At 35.1% G+C, this 18005-nt stretch overlaps 1 protein-coding gene across 1 annotated transcript; it reads right to left on the reverse strand.

Annotated features, from left to right (window-relative positions):
• Positions 1 to 3713: 3713 nt before the first annotated feature.
• LOC106769033 (zinc finger protein 4) lies at positions 3714 to 7560 on the reverse strand. The gene is made up of 2 exons (XM_014654481.2): positions 7224 to 7560; positions 3714 to 4815 (listed from the first exon to the last, which is right to left on the reverse strand). The coding sequence occupies exon 2, from the start codon at positions 4724 to 4726 to the stop codon at positions 3989 to 3991; it is 738 nt and encodes a 245-aa protein (XP_014509967.1). The 5' UTR covers positions 4727 to 4815; positions 7224 to 7560; the 3' UTR covers positions 3714 to 3988.
• Positions 7561 to 18005: the final 10445 nt, after the last annotated feature.

Here is an 18005-nt window from a genome sequence, read left to right on the forward strand (position 1 = left end):
AATTCTAGAAATATCCTATCTAGAAGGATTCTAGAATGATGTATAAAAATATCTAGGGATGCTTATCCATTAGATTTATCTAGATAAATTTAGAATTATAAGAATGTTTTAGAAAACTCTANAAGATGAATAATGACCCTTAGATTAATGTTGTGGTGGCAAGATCCTAACCATTGGTTAAGGAGGTGCCACTAGTATAAATAGGGGTGATTGGATCATTTGTAAGCAAGCCAAATAAGAAGCCAACATCTACAACAACTAAGACAACTACTACACTTGTTCCAACTACTACTTCTACATCCTACTATTTCTACATTTTCTCTACTTTATCAACTACTCCTTTCACAACCTTTAAATACTAACAAGTACACTGGTGGTGGAGGCAAGTAACCCCGGCGGTGGGAGCAGAGGGAAACGAGGGACATAAACAGGCGAAGGTGTATGGTTGGGCTATATGGGTGGCCTGGTATTGTTCAAAGAGAAGAGTTTAAAGAAAATGGCGTTGTGATTGCTGCATCAGGGAAGAAGGAATCCAAACGCGAAGAAGCCATTGAAATTGAAATTGAATTGAAATAAGAATGGAATTGAAAAATTTGGTGAAGGACAAGAAATTGTGGATGGCATCTTTCATCATTGCTTGGGCTGCAGCTCTTCGGGTAATGTAGGTTGCCCTATATTCTAATCCATATTTTTCTTCTCCCTTCTCTTCAATTCTTCATCTACTTTCTTCTGTTATTTTGCATTTTCAATTTCAGGGTCACATGATGTGGTTGCAGCGCCAGAATTCCTTCTAAGAAAAATTCGGTAACCCCCAAGATCACCCTCAAAACCCTAATTAACTCACTCTCTTAGATCACACCTTCACTTTTATTCTGTTTCTATTCTTCAATTTATTATTATATTAAACAATCTTGATCTTCCGCTGTTTATCAATTTGAATTATACATATGTTGTATGTTTATCAATTGTGAAACTGCTCGATAGCACATGTTAAAACAGAAACGAAGAGAGGCACAAAGTGACTGCAAAAGCGCAAGAGAGGAAGAAGAAATAATGAAACAGTCTGAGGAAGAAGACGAACAAGAAGAACTTCTGTGCTTTACGAGAGCCATTAATAGGTCATCACTGGACTAGGTAGAAGTTAACATATATTAATTCTAAAAATTAAATTTTACTGCAGGATAAAACAGAAAAGTGTTGGGAGCGTGGTGGTGTATAGAGCAACGTCCCCAACAAAAGGTTTCAATTATACTTGTAGCAAATAGTTCTTTTGTTTATTCTGTCTATGAGACTTTAATTATTCTCTCAAATAACATTTTTAATATCTCTGATACGAATAAATACACTTTATTTATTTGTCACTATTGCCTCTTTTGTTTGTTAAAGAAAATGTTTTTTTGTTGAAATGTATGTTCGACAAAATATAATAACTATTTAAATTTTTAATATTAAAATAAAAGCAAGCAATTATGTTTAGCACTTCGAAAAAACTAAAGTAAGCATGTGAGAAAATAAAAATTATAAATAAAAATTACATTTAATTTGAAAACAAAACCAAATCCTTGTGAGAATCTGTTCCATTGAATCTTTGCTTCCTCTCTTGTCCTTAGCCACCTTTGCCCATTTGAAGTCCACTGGAACACGAATGAAAATCTTCAACAACAAGGAGTCGACTTTGCAGTATTATTTTCTGCGCAAAGATCCGTGAAATCAAGTCCAACATTGCAAATTGCTTTTCTTATGATTTTTTATATCTAAGTGAAGCTTAAGATGCTCACTTTCAAATGACATGAACTTCACAGACAACTTTAACACGCAAAGTCAACATGGACGAAAATATATATATATATATATATATATATATATTTGCTTGTACAACATTTAAAGTTTATTTTTCCTTAAATATACTTTTTAAAGGTAGCGTTTATGTGACTTAACAGATTCCTTATTTTGGAGGTAAAATAGCTATTACTATTAGCCATCACTTTTCAACATTCTATTTTTCTTTTTCCGCTGAATGTGAGTCCTTAGAGAGTATTATGTAACAAACTAGAGAATGCTATTCACACACAATAACAAACGTGTTACATTGTGTGGAAATCAGGTTGCATTTTTGTCATTTTGAATTTTTTCAAAATCTCTTTGACATATCATTTTTGGAAAATGAAGATGTTTTACTTGTCCTGAACGACTTCCAGATCAAAAAAATACTTTATAAGATCTAAATAAGTTATTTTGAACTCCTTATTCATCATTTCTTTAAATTCTTCAACTATAGTTCGGAAATCACTTTGATATCATACAAATCAAAATCAGCTCAGCATCCACCAGCTTAGACATAGCTCAACGTTCGAGATCCTCGACCCCATTAATATCCCCATTTCTTCCTCAGCTTCTTTAGTAAGGAAGTTTGTGTCCTTCTTTATCTCAAAATGTACTTGGCGAAATGACCAACCTTTCCACAAATATAGCATTTGATCGATCTATAATCATTTGCATAGTGATCGTACTGGCCACATTTAAAGCACTCAACTCCTGAGTTGCTTAATCGACCTTCTTAGCCTTTACCTTGCCCTTGGCCATGCCAATTATGTAGACCAAAATGCTTTTTACCGTCTTCCTGGTCTCTTCGGCCTCAACCTCCTTAGCCTTGAATTTCTCGACCTCTTACATTATGACCTTGGCCTTAAGTGTTCCGAGCTTCTCCCTTAACGTCAAACTTTGTTTGAAGTGCTTAATCAAATGGCTCCCACTTCTTTTTCCTTCTACACTACTCATGTGCCTAAGCAACCCGAAAAGCTCTTTAACCGAGAGCATTGACAAGTCCCTAGACTCCTCAATGCCAAAAACAATATTTTCAAAGTCATTTGTCAATGACCTCAAAATCTTCTCCACTACTCGGTTAACAGGAAACATCTCTATGTTTCTATCGAGTTGATTTACCATGACTTTCTCTCGAGTTATATACTCAGCTACTCCTTTATCTTCATACCCTCTATCCTAAGATTTTGGTGCTAAACCTGCTTCAGACGATCATCCCCCTTATATGCATTCTACAAAATGACCCACATTTCTTTTAATAATTTAACATTTGTTATCTTCTCAAAGTCGGAATCATCCACAACTTGATATAGGAAGTATAGAGTTACCTTATCCTTCACACATGCTTCTTTCAATGCTTTTATTTAGGAATTCGACCAATTTGTAGTGTTGACTGGTTATTTGAAGCCATCTTCAACTACCTCCCAATTATCTTGACAACTGAGTCTTCATGTTTAGACTCCAATTATCATAGTTGACTGCGTTTGTCAACTTGGAACATGACATACTATTTGTAAGGTTAACCATCTCTCTAACTCTCCGATTCTTTTTCCACTCAAACACCCATACTAACTTCCTCTTGATACTACTTTGTTTGAAAAACGAAATCTTATGTGAAAAACTTATTCACCTCCTTTCATTTTCTTATTGTATTTTCGTGTCAACTAGACACTACAATATATAGACCTTACATTTGACTTTTACATCAAATCATAATATCTTCAATTATTACAAAATATAACCCAAATCATAATCTATTAAACTCATGATATTTTCTCTTCTAAAACATTAAAATATTACTACGCATAAAATCTCTGCAAAATATTCTCAGTTGAAGATATTACTACTAATAAAATTTTCTAAATATTTCCTTTTTAATTACCTTAACCAGATTAAATAAGGTAAAATGGCCATTGAAAATAAACATCTCACTGTACAGTGCACGCCTATTAATTAATAATCTCCGATTCGGAAGAGAATCAAATACTAAAAAATCTTAAAGAGAAGTGGTACATACACATATTTATATAAAACTCTGATAATTAAACCCCTCACAATGAAAATGAGTGGTTGAGAAATGTAATTGTAAAGCAATGGATGATTCACTTCTTAGCCACTTATTTATTACTCTGTGAGGCCTTTGTGTATGTATCATTCTGAGGTCAACTCAAAGCTTCAATGTGAGATCCGGAGAGGCAGAAGCTTGTGGTGGAGGAGCCACTATTGGAACAAGACTGTGATTTGAGCTTTGAACATGTCCTTCAGTAACACCAACTCCTTGGTCTACCTGTCTGAAACTTCCAGGCCAAAACAATCCAACATCATCATCTTCCATGAAAACCAGTGATCCAAAATGGTTTCTCTCAAATCTTGCAGCAGCTCTCATATCAGGAGTTCTCAGTGAGGATGAGACGTGTCTTTGGTGCATTGCAGAATGAGCTTCAAGACCAAGGGACCTAAAAGCTGAACCATGAAGAGGTAGAGATGCCAAACTTGTGTACCTCTCAGTGAACATTCCCATCCTCAATGCACGCTTAGCCATTGTCCTCTCCCTTTTGTGAGCATTTTGATGGCCCCCTAATGCCTGCGAACTATAAAACTTTCTCCTGCAGTAGTTACAAGAAAAAACCCTGGGAGTTGCTGATGCTGAAGCAGGAGGTTCAGCTCCCACTTCACTGCTAGCATCACTAGAACCTTTCAACTCACTATCACTGGAATTGAAGTTGAGTGTCAAGTCAAGGGTAACAGAACCTGGATCAGTTTCATCCTTTGTCAGACAGGAGGAAGTGGTGGTGCTGCCCTTTGTAAGATCATAAGATGCTTCATGCAAGGAGACACTGGATGCCACCTGGCTACTTCCTTCTGAATGATTTTCAGGTTCCAAGTTCAAGTTTGGAGTCATCATGTTGTATGGACCTGTTAAGAGTTAACTTTTTTCCCAGAAGGCACTTGGGTGGAACAAATCCGTTTCTCAGCTTACCATGATACCATTGCCTGCATTTTTATCAAACACGTTATATGCTATCCAAAGCTCGGAGTTTTGTTTGTGTTTGCAAAATGGAAGATATAAAATTCTAGCATTAACAATAAGATGCTTACATAGTCAACAAAATGCTAGTGTTATTTAAGTGCTGCTAACAGAGTACCGAGTGTTATCATTGCTCAAATATAGACAGCAATACCGCAAAAGTAAAAGTTGGCATATGAATTTCATCAATAGAAAACACAGTTCACATCACATGTAACAGTTCATTTACAGTAGTGCCACTTTGAAAAAAATATCTCCTCACAAAAAAAAAATAGCTACCAATTTTTCTTGTTGTCTAACATGCCTATTTTTGTCTTTCTTCATAGAGACCTAAAGTGAATAATGCCAAAGAGGATAGAAATTCAAACATCAAAACATTCCTACCAATGCATTTTTTAATGTCAATTATGCATTTTCTCAAACAGTCCCTTCGAATCTATAATATTTTGTTGGTGTAAAATACTATATTTTAAACGAATTCTCAGGGGACAAACCTAAGTATGTTTCTCCATTATGACCAAGATGAAGAGAGTACATATAAATGTTAACCATTGATTTCTTACAAGCCAATTACCATGGATGCGGGAAAATTCTTTATGGAAAACCAATGTATATCACTTTCCACTGAAATCTTAAAAATTAGTTTTGATCCACAACCAGAAGCTTGAATATAATTTACTCACCTGAATTTCTCGGGAAAGGGTACAAATATGCTTTGCTTAAACAGTTATCTTTTGTTTCATCAATGAGGATTTGACATTCAAACAGTCATATTGAAAGTAATCTATCTACCAAGGAATTAAGACTCAAGTTACAACAAACAAAATTTGGTCCTTCCCCTTTAAAACAGTGTCCTTAAATGAACTCAAGTGTTAACTGATGCATCCATAGCAAGGCAATTTAAAAAGAGTACGAAAATTGAAGGACATATGAAGAATCAGAGTGACTTTCTTCTATCATATCTTTTAAGCTTTTCATAACAACAATTTAGCAAAAAACGTTTTCTTCTATCACCCAAGAAAAATAGTTAAATAGAAATAAACTTTTTTTTGTCATCTTATTATTTATTTATTTCGTACAACAATGGAAACATACGTTGGATACAAAAGAAGACTTAAATACAAAATGTACCTTGTGGGTCCATATGACAGGAGACTTGGTGCAAAATGTACCTTATGTTCCTTATCCCTTGATGATACTTGAATGAGCATTACTATGTTATGTATTTCATATGTTTTCTTTTACTTACTAGAATCTAGTTCGTTTCATGATGTTTAGCACATTTTATTTTGAGTAAAATACTAGAATAAGACAACCAGGTGGCTATTTAGTTGGTCACAGCACAGTTCATTCCCTTTCTTCAAAACACTGTAGATTCCCACTCAAGCTTTCCCTCATTGATGCTAATTTAAGAAGAAAATAAGTGATTCTACGATGCACTAATTTAAGCAAAAGTATAAAAGTAGCATTATATATTGTCGGTTGTTGTGACCTATAACTGTTCTTCCCATCAATAACAAATTGTGGAATTGTCCTTCAATCATGAGTCTAGAAGGTACTTGCCATGCCAAATTTTACAGCTATTAATCCTTTATTTGCTGGCAAAAGCCAATGGTATTTTCAAATATACTGAGATGAAAAGGGTCATGTCAGAAAATTTGGTGGAGTTGCAAAAATGTATTATTTAAGTCAGATAGGTTTAACAGAATATTCAAGAGGGTTATTAACATAAACATGAGAAATCTAATTCCATGCTTTCATGGAAGTGAATTAACTCCAGAGATTAGCCAGATAATTCCAATATGTCTAATAAACTAATTAACCACCCAAAAGCAGTTCTAAAACATGGAAATCGAACAGGTAATTACCATCTTGAAAGGTTATAGGAGAAAAGAAGATGAAGAACAGTTGGAATTAAGATTTTAAGAAAATCACTAAACAGTAGAATACAAGAAAAGAGTCATAAAATCTGATGCTTGGGCTTGAACTTAACAACATAGATCTAAATTTTGATACCCAACTAGTAGGTATAATCCTTTTCCTTTCTTAGTAAACTGACAAAACTGTAATTACCCATTACAGAAACGGTTTCAGATTATCACATAAACCAGACACAAAACCCTCAACATTAGCATCAAAACTTTTCATTTCTTGCAAGCCAAAGTGGACCATCATGAAACTCCAAAAACACAATAGGAGAAAAGCAGAAGAGTAATCAAACAAAAAGTGAAACAAAAGAAAGAGAATGAAGAAGGAAAAAAAAAAAAAAAGCAGCAGAAGAATGGGTTAAAATGCAGGGAGGAATTAGATGAAAGTGCATAACCAAAAACAAATCTTTTTTCAGTGATGAGATGGGTGAAAAAGAGGAACTTACATAACAAACCATAGTACAGTACGATAAATCTGCAGGCTCCTTCCCTCACATGCTGTTGCTAGGCACCTATTGTGAGTATGAGGAGTATCAGCAACAACCAACAATAGAGGGTACCATGTTTTTTAGCATCAGGCAGTGTAAAGGGGTGAGTGAATAATTAAAAGGAGAGATAGATAAGATCACAGACAGAGAAAAAGAGAGAAAGAAAAAGAGTTATGTTATGGGAAAGCAAAGAAGAGAGAGAGAGAAAGAAGGAGGTGATGGAGGAAAGTCAGATAACATAAAGACATGAACCACGTCTTTTGTCGAATTTGAGGTTGTATTTTGCCACTGCTTAACTTTAACTGATAAGGGCTAATTATCAGCTAGTGTGAACGTGTCTGTGTCTGTCTTTCTGTCTGTGTAAGATGTTAAAAATGACCAAACATCATAGACAAGAAAAGCAATCACTACTTTACCTGCCAAGACCCACCAGCTAGCTAGCTATCTACTCAACTCAACCAGACGCATGCTGCTGCAAAAAACGTGAAACAACTAATAAAATCAAAATGTGGCTAATAATTTTAGCTATGTTTTATCTTCATAAATTCTCATCATGGTCCCACTCACTGTGCTAGAGCATAAATAATAAATATGCATCAGTTTTTTTGTTTATAATTCAAATAAAATAGCATTTCCTTAATGGTCGTTTTGCGTCCACTACAAAAGAAAGTGGTCCCTTCTGTTCCATATTTAACGTTAGCTTTATGTTTTTAGGTGATATACATTTTCTATTATTATCTGCTTCAACTATAGAGGATATTTTTCTTTACCATTGATTGACCCAGCCACCTTTGTCATATTCACTCATATGGACTCCCATAACTTCCCCATCTTTTCCAACCTGCACATTGCATTTTGCTCTTTCTTTCTCTTTCCTTTTCTTTTTCCTCTTTGCTGATTTCCCACTAAAACACTTCCACACTTATCATTACCACTGTTTTAATTGTTTATAAAACTATAACATATTGGAGATGACCCTATTATAGTTTTTCCTTGCAATACTAAGCTAACTCAAAGATAAGACATCATGATAATTAAGGATTCCTTCGTTTAGAATTAATATGGTTACTTATTGACAGCAATTCAGCGAGAGTGAGAAAAGATAAGAAACTTTAACCACGTATAAAGAGAAGATTCATAAATCTAGATTTTGGGTCGGAGGTGAGGTGGATTCCTTGAATTATATCTTATGTGTTAAATTTAGAATTTTTTATTTGATTTATTTAGTCCATGAGCGAACCTTAATCAATCTTAAAACAAGTCTCCTTTTATTACTACACTAAGGGACATTAAAAGGACTCAACCCATAAAGTGAATTAGGTCAAGACCCCTCCAAAATAAAAATTAATTAATTCTTAAATATATTTTAAAATCAATGTTTTCTTAATATATTTTAAATTACAAATAGACTCATTCACTAGAGCAAAAACGCTGTTTAACGTCACCCAATAGATGTCGGTTTATTGGTAACCCGACGTATATGAGTGGACGGTGGCATTATTCGTAAATAGGTTGTTAAACTAGACTTCGGTTTTATGTGAAGGTGACGTCTTTTACGCTGTAGACGTCCACATTGGCGCAAACCAACGTCTAAAGGTCAGGGGTAGGTGAGAAGATAGTCCGTTGACGTTAGTGTTCACGGGGGGCCGACGTCTATGGGGCTGCAATTAATGCTCTTTACCTAATTCCCAGACGCTTCGACGTCGCGTAGTCAAAAGGCGACGTCTATGGCCTGAATGGAAGGCGGGAAGACAAAAAATCTTCAATTTAGACGTCGGTTTTCAGTGGAAGCGACGTCTATGTGCCTGTAATTAATTAGGTTCACCAAACTCGAGGGACATAGACATCGGGTAGCAGGGACACAGACGTCTATGTGCTTGCAAGTAATTATGTTCATCATCTTAGACATCGGCGCCCCATGACATCAGTGGTCAAACATCGTGACAGGAAATCAAACGTCAATCGTTTCAGATTTTCTAGGCGTCGGCTCCCTTAGGCACCGACGTCTAATGGTATTCAAAAGGTCATATGAAACGTTAACTTGGAGGTCATATTAGTGAGATAACCGACTTCTATGTCGATATAGACATCGGTGTCTGGAGCAACCGACGCCCAAGTTCATTTTAAATACAACCGCAAACTCTTCGCGACATTTAGTTTCTGATATCGTTTTCCTCTTCTCCGTTTTCTCTTGTGGCCTCTTCCTTTTCTCGCATGTGACACGTCTTCTTTTTCTCTTTGCCTCTTCTTATTTTTCTCTCTTGCGGCATCCAGGTGCGTGGTTTTTTTTTTTTATTCTTACCGTTTAAACTTTGTTTAGTCTTTCATCGATTATCTTCTGGTTCAACTGATTAAAATTTGCTTTCTTTGTGTTGTGTTTTAGTTTAGTTTTGTTCCTTTCTTGGGGTAACATAGTTACATATTCTCCCTTTGCTAGCTGCCTCCCAGAAAAAAGCGACATCTATTGAATTTCTTTTGATCATTTCAACCCAAAAACGACCCTGGGTCGTTGCCTAGTTATCGTTTCACCGTGATTTTTTGTTCTTGCGGATGAAAATGGAACTAAGCAAGAACCCAGGTTCGGTTTTGGGTTGAAAAGATCCATAAGAAATTCAAGAGACGCAAGCTTTTTTTTTTGGAGAAACTAGCAAAAGGAGATTATGCTACTAGGCTATCCAAAGACGAGAACAAAACTGCACTAAAACACAACCACTGTATTAGACGTCGGTTAATGTACACACCGACGTCTATAGTACCTCTTAGACGTCAGTCAGTGTCATTTTCGAAGTCTTTAGTACCTCTTCGACGTCAGTTATTGCTAAGACCAACGTCTATATGATGTTTTTAGACGTCTACAGTAATGAAGGGCATTACCAAAGGCCGTAATCCCTCGGAAAACGCCACAAGCCGTCGCTAAAGACCCATTACCGAGGGTCCGGCGACGGTCAAAAAGCCCTCGGTAAATAGCCTGTCGCTAACTATTACCGAGGGCTTTCGCCCCTCGGTAATTACCGAGGGCCAAAAGCCTTCTGTAATTACCAGATTTTAAGTCAAAAATAATGTGACAGTAGAGTAGAATAGCAAATAAAGTGATTTCTAATGAATTATGGAGCTGAAAACAGAGGTGGTACGCAAAAGGATCCTAGGAGAGGGTCTACAATAGATTAAACAAGCAAGAAAAGACTCAATACAGTGAGAAAACCGTGTGCCATGAAAGTGTTTGATGCAAATTTCAAACTATTTGATGGAATGCCACAATGAATAACAGATTTTGTATTTTTTTCTGATTGGTGACTTTCAAAACTAGTCAAATTGAGATGCATTGATTCTAATGTTCAACTAACATTCCAAACTAGTTTATATGACTAATTAGGATATGTGAAACTAATGAAACTGACATGAAAGTGGCCAAAACAGAAAAGTCCAAGTTCACATGTCAATTTCAAGTGAATTCAACGGTGTTTAATGGTGATGTTGCACATATGGCAAAACANATCAAACTAACAGTGGATGCAAGTCTCAAATGACCAAATATATATCTACAAACTGTAAGAATGCATCAAAACCTTCAGATTCAACAAAACACATTGGTTGTGGAGCAAAAATGCATAAAACCACAACAAAATTGTTGTAGAATTTACAAAACAGCAGAGTCAAAGTTGGCTGGTTCTATCAAATGCACAAGAAGGTCCTAAATGACTATATCTAGCCTCAGGATTTAAGCTAGCAAATTTTGTTAAAGAAAAGACCAATCAAAGATATCAAGTACGATGCAAAACTTGGCTGAAAACACTGTGACAGTTTTGGAAACTAGAATTATGTAGAGTGTGAAACCAGATTCTTAAGAACTTAACCACTGATTTTGAGATATTATGGGTCATTTTTCGTGCCACTGTTATTTTGAGGTGTTTGACAGTTTAATCAAGTCCTAATTGTTGTTTTAAAACTGTTAGAACAGTCCATTTGAGGTCAGATACATTTCTATGCAATTTAGTATGTCAAACCACCATAATTGAACAATTTTTGGAACTTGCAAGGTGAATTTTAGATGCAGTTCTATTTTGATCCAAAATTGAGTTTAAACAAGTATATTTGGATGATTTAAAACTGTTCGAAGGGTTAGTAAAGTGTCAGAATCAGTTCTGCACAAAATCACTTCTTAAACCATCCATTTTTTGTCAATTTTGGGAAGTAGAAGGGTAATTTTGAGCAGCAGTCTTGTTTTGTGTTAATTCAAAGTTGAAACATGTTTAAAATCATCCAAGAAAGTTGCTTAAGTGCTCAGATATATTGCAGAGTTACTGTTGCATCATTTGAGTCACAAAACCACCAAATTCTAAGTACTTTTCTTTGTGTAGAGTTGAACATTAGGTGATGTTTTTGATGATTTTCCTTTAATTCTAAGGATGCTTACATACCTTAGAATAAGTCTACATTAGGTGCTCATGACCATATTACAGAAATATGAGTTTGTTATGGCCAAAAATAGCACCAAAATGGTCAAACTGCACTAGAAAATGGCACTTTAAATGGTGCTTTCAAACTGAAAATTGTATGACAGCGTTTGGAAAGGTTAATTGATGGTGCAAGCAAGTTTATATTATCAATTAGAAGGTGTAAAAACACTCAAACACCCAAGAAATACACTGCAGCAAAATTTCACTGGTTGACTTCCAAATTTATGCAAAATTTATGGTTTAGGAAGTGAGTTTGCATAGTAGCTCAATTTTGACCAAATGAACAGTGCAAACAAGTTTGGAATGGTAAAATAAACAAGCTCAAATGTGAAGAAAGCACTGAAACATCCAGATTCATCAAATGACAATAATAGTTGCCAAAAATGTAGAAATTTTCATCAATATTGCACAAGAAAAATGCTTCTAAATTGGTGGTTTTAAACCCAAATTTGGTAGGAAGTGATGCAACAATTGTATTGAGTGATGAAACAACTTTGAATAGTGATTTTACAGATGTGCAAACTGTTGCACAACTCAGAAACACAATACAGTGCAAAATGAATGATTCACTTCCCTTTAAATCACAATATTGATGGTTTAAAAAGGCAAATCTGCATATAGACTAGACAATGACCATTTGAACAGTGTAGACAAGTTTAAAATGGTAAAATATGCTTGCACAAATGTGTAAACTGCACATCCAACTTTCACTCCATAGAAAACTGAATTTAGCAATTCATTTTGATGGTTTTTTATGCATAAATTGGCTATAGCAAGGGTGAATTTCGAATCTTGTTGTTTATGTGCTTTTGGAAAGCTTGAGCAAGTCTAAATGGATGTTTGAAAGTTGCTAGCACTGTTCATTTGGTAAAAAATGAACCTATATGCAGATTAGTCTTTTAAACCATCAATTTTTGGGTAAAAATGGAAGTGGAATGATGGTTTTTAGTTCCCAACAGATTATACTTCATTTTAAAGCTTGAGCACACTCAAATTCACCAATCAAAGTTGCTTGGACAATTAAATTTGAGTTTCAAACAGTTCTATTCGAAATTGGCTTCAAAACCACCAAATTCAATCATTTTTTTAGTGCAGTTTCAGTTTCAGCCACTGTTTGACAATTTTGGTGCAAGTGTCATCAATTATGGATTGGAAAAAGCTGGTTCTATGGATGGTTCAACAAAGAGAAGGAAGGTATTTGGTGGTGTTTTCATTTGATGGAATCCATTATGCAGGACAAACTTAGAATGCTAAAACCAAAAATGGTGGAGTAACAAATAATGTCAGATTTTTCATTGAATGGTATAATCTGAGTTTGGTCATGCTAAGCAGTTTAGTTCCAGCTTAGTTCAATGCATTTACACTTCTTTGAGTCATTTTTTCTGCAGAACAACTTTCACTCCGTAGAAAACTGAATTTGGTTGGTTAATTGATGGTTTTTGATGCATAAATTGGCTATAGCAAGGGTGATTTTTGAATCTTGTTGTTTTTGTGCATTTGGAAAGCTTTAGCAAGTCTAAATGGATGTTTGAAAGTTGCTAGCATTGTTCATTTGGTAAAAAATGAACCTATATGCAGATTAGCCTTTTAAACCATCAATTTTTGGGTAAAAATGGAAGTGGAAAGATGATTTTGAGTTGCCAACAGATTATACTTCATTTTAAAGCTTGAACACACTCAAATTCATCAATCAAAGTTGCTTGGACTCTTAAATTTGAGTTCCAAACAGTTCTATTTGAAATTGGCTTCAAAACCAATTATGGTAGTGGCAAATCCAGATCCAATTAGCCATTGTTGTGCAGTTATATGATTTTACAATGGTAAAAGGAAGGCTTTAGGAGGAAAATCAAAGCGAAACAAGGAGAAGGCCTTGCAAATGGCTAGAGGCAACTCAACTAAAGACTTATTATAGGATAGTGACCATGCGCTGAGAATCTACAAATGGCAAACTACCCCTCCTTATTAAGGGATATTAATTCTCTTTTGAACTTTTTAGAGCATTCTCGGCACTGTTTATTTGGTAGTTGGCACGCAGGATCAATTCACATGCCTCCACACACATATTCAGTGTAAAGACAAAATCACTGAGATTACTTCAAACACACATGCATGAAACATTCATCAATTCAAATAAATATCCAAAATTAACTATCAAAATGGTATTTAAGCATCAAAAGCAAGAAATCAAGTTGGGGGATTCAACATAGTATATGAACACCAAAATTAAGCAAGGCAAACAGAAGAGGACAAGCTTTACCTACCTGGAAATGATGAACTCTTGGACACTTGAGTGCAACCCTTCAACAATCAAACTTTTGCAACCAACTTGAACCCACCGTGTTCGAAGCTTCAAAAAGTTTTGTGCCTCAGCCCTTGATCGAAAGCCTAAAACCGTGTACAATAACGAACAATTTTAATTACCAAAATGCAGGAATTACAAAACGCAGCAATAACGAAAAATTTTAAATAGTAAAACACAACAACCCTACCTCCTCACACAGTGACAACCCTACGTCCTCACGCCGCAATACCACCGTCCTCCCGCCGCCACACCACCGGCTTCACGAAACCCCTTCCACAAAATAACCACCGTTGAACGGGAATATGTTCTTTAGCGTCGACAAGTGCTGGGGGAGAAAGCTTTCACGAAAAAGGATTTTGGCAGAATGGCTGGAGACGAAAATCCAAATTGTTATTTCATTAAGTCTGGCAGATACCGACGGGCACATTCCTTCGGTAAAGTCATTTTGCCAATACCGAGGGTCAAAAGCCCTCGGTAATATACACTTAAAATGACCGTCCGAAAAGCCTTCTGTAAATTAGAATTACCGAAGGTCTCGAAGCCCTCGGTAAAAAGCCCTCGGTAATTAACAGTTTTCTTGTGACCGACGTTCATTGACGTTGGATCTGTCAGTGACTGACGTCGAAATTGACGTCGGTTATACTAGTTTTCCGACGTCGTATAAACGTCACCGGTAATGACGTCGGTTCAGTTGTAGACGTTAAAAGCCCAAAAAAACCGACGTTAATCAGCGTTTTTGCACTAGTGATTGATATTTTAAGTCAACTTTAAACTAATTTAACTAAACTCGATGTGTGCTTCACTTAATTCGACTTGATTCAACTTAAAGTGAGTCGAACTTGACTTGAGATGCACTTAATTTAACTTGGTCCAAGGTGAACCTAACTTGATTTTATCTTCTAGTTGTTTGACTTGACCTAGTATGGATTTGACTCAACTTGGTCTAACATGGGCTTGATTCAACTCAATACGTTATGGACCCTATACTATAGGTAAATCAAATTTACTGGCCGATTTATCGAAGGATACAGAGTGGTTGATTACCGACGGATATCTTTGATATCGGTGTAAATGACTGGTGTAAACTTCCCTATGGTGTGTTCATTAGCAAAATATTATCTATGAGCGGTGTTAATCTCACTGGTGAGAACAAGGTCACATTCAACAAAGCCAATCAAATTGGAAAAGCGACTCTAACATGTATTGGTTTGAAGAGAACTACTCTAGGTTGGATTTTCAATGATGCACAAGACTCAACAAAAAATAAAGATGAATTAGTTGACTCTGACAATGAATAGACTTTACCAAATCCTATGTCCAAATTTGAAAAGTTTGTTGCAAATGGCTTGAAAAGGTCTCCAAAAGAGCTAGCTTGATAAAGAAATCTCTTATGAACATGAATAAGAAGATGAAAGAAATTATCAAGAATTATGTAGAAATCTCTACATCTACAGAGGAATCTGCAAATGAAGATGATGATGAGACCAATGAAGAAGATTCTATGAGTCATCTGAAACATAATAGGGATCTTCTGTTTACAGTCGTGTGTCATGTGTTCTGTTTTGATTGTTTAGTGTTTTTAGTTTGTTTGCAGTTTGAATGTTTTGAGTGTTATTTTGTGAATGGCTTAGCATGCCATTTCTTCTATTTTGGTTATTCTGATTGTAATATTTTGGTTCAAAATTAATGAAATCAGATCTTTAGATTTAATTCGATCCATATTGATATTGTGATTGAATATGTTTATATTTGATTGAAGTCAACTGTATTATGTATGAAGTTGATTGATTTACTGATTATCATTTGCATTCATACATTTACACACACAAATTATACCTGTAACAATTCTTGCATCTACAATGACTCTAAAATGCTTGATCTGAAAGGTTTTTGTAAGAACATTGTTGTTGGATGAACAACTAGAGTTTTAACTCCATGAAAAGCAATGAAGTCGATTGCAACTGTGGATCAATCAATTACTATTTAAGGGTTATAAATTCCATAATCTGGAATTCGGTTATTCTGTTTATTGATCATATACTGTTGATTGTTTCTTATTCAATATATCTCTGTGTTATGATTGATTGAAACATTTGAGAGATTATATTGAGATTATTAAACTGATATTGTATATATGCAACATTGATTTGTTTGCACAATTTCTGATATGATACAATACTGTCACATGCTTATACATGCTCTGAAGTGTTCTATGGATACTACATTGTGCATTTGGGGTTTGAATATTAAACATGCATAATGACAAGGGGAGTATTGCATGTTATTTTAGATATTTCACATGCTTACAATTAATGGGGAGAGTTTATCTTTTTCATGTGATTATCTGTGAAAGTGGGAGCATATGTATCTGTGTTATGATTTACTGATGTATCTCTATATGACTGATTATCTACTAAATCAATACCTATGTATATCTTTTTTTATAATGCCCAAAGGGGGAGGATAATGAGAATATTGGTATTTGATTGATGATCTGTGATGTTTGATTTGTACAAACATGGTTGTTTATTAATCATGGTTGTGCATAATCAAAAAAAGGGGAGGTTGTTGAGATTGTTGATAGGGGGAGCATTGGTTTAGCCAAACCTTACAATCTCAGAGCTTCTGGTTTTTTATGATGACAACACATAATTAATAACACATGTGTTGATATGTGTTTACATGTTCATAGCTTTCATGTTTATAATTAATTGAGAATATGTTGGTGTTGTGTTTCTGTCATTGCATGCAATTCATTGTGTTTTACATGAGATCTTATTAGTGATTGCATAACAGATGTTTTGAAAAAGGAAAACCACATGCCCTTTTGTTGAACTTAAATTGTGTGGCAAAACAAGAGTTTTAAGTCGACTTCATTATGAAGTAAGTCAATTAAAACTCGTGACTTTGCACAAACTTTTTCAAAGTGTGTTGTGAGTATTTGTGGAAAGAAATTTTTTCAAAACCATGCATTTAATTGTTACAAAGTCGACTATGTGTGCAAGCCATTCGACTTAGTTTGTTATGTTTTGAAAATCTGTTAATGCTTGTCTTATTCTGTCTAACGGCTATATTTTAAATGAGATTGACCAAGCATTTATTGATAATAAATTGCATTAATTGTGTAATCAATTAATTTCCTTGATTTCTACTATGTGTTATAACTGTCTGAGTATATTCGACTCTATTAGTAGCAAAGTCGACTTAGGAGCGTCAGTTTTATGGAAAACTATATATATATATACGTGAATTTGAATTCTGTAGAGACTTTTGTGATTCTAACGATTTTATTGATTTGTTTTTAGATTATTGATCTTTTGTAGAACGTGTGAAAGCTCCAATAACTTATCAAGAAGACTGTGGTGTTCATTCTTTGGTGATTGCTTGACGAAGAAGATGTTGTGCGCTTTGATTGTTTGATCAACCTACACTTGAGGTGTTTGATACGTGATCAATTTTTTCTCTCAATCTTGTAAAGATTGTTGTTGCCTTGTTGTGACTACAGGAAGAGGACATGCGGCGTTCTAGACTTTAAGGATTGTTCAAAGTATTGACAACTGCAGGAGATGGGACATCATGCTGCTGTTCTATGTTTGTATATGCCTATATTTTGATTAGAGGGTTAGAGAGGTGTTTCATATTTTGACGTGGAGGTCGCTATGAAAGCCTTGTTGTAAAAACCTTGCTCATTATAGTGCATTTGTTTCCTAGGTTTGGAAGGACACTGGATATAGGCAGTTTGGCCGAACCAATATAAAAACCTGCATTTGATTTCTCTATCCCTGCACTTTTATTTTCAAAGTCGACTTTAATTTTTACGTAGTCAACTGTGTTCCACTGCATTGAAAAATCTTATTCCTTGCGATTCAAGAAACTTTTCAAAGGTCATCCTTTTGTGAAAAAAAGACTTTGATTTTACATTTCACCAACCCCCCCCCCTCTTGGTGTGAGAAACTAAGCCATATCATTTTCAACACCTTT

Source organism: Vigna radiata, chromosome 7 (assembly GCF_000741045.1).
Source record: "Vigna radiata var. radiata cultivar VC1973A chromosome 7, Vradiata_ver6, whole genome shotgun sequence".
Classification (NCBI taxonomy): domain Eukaryota; kingdom Viridiplantae; phylum Streptophyta; class Magnoliopsida; order Fabales; family Fabaceae; genus Vigna; species Vigna radiata.

Coding starts and splice junctions, on each gene's coding strand:
- LOC106769033 (XM_014654481.2), bottom strand. CDS start 4,726: ATGATGACTCCAAACTTGAACTTGGAACCTGAAAATCATTCAGAAGGA.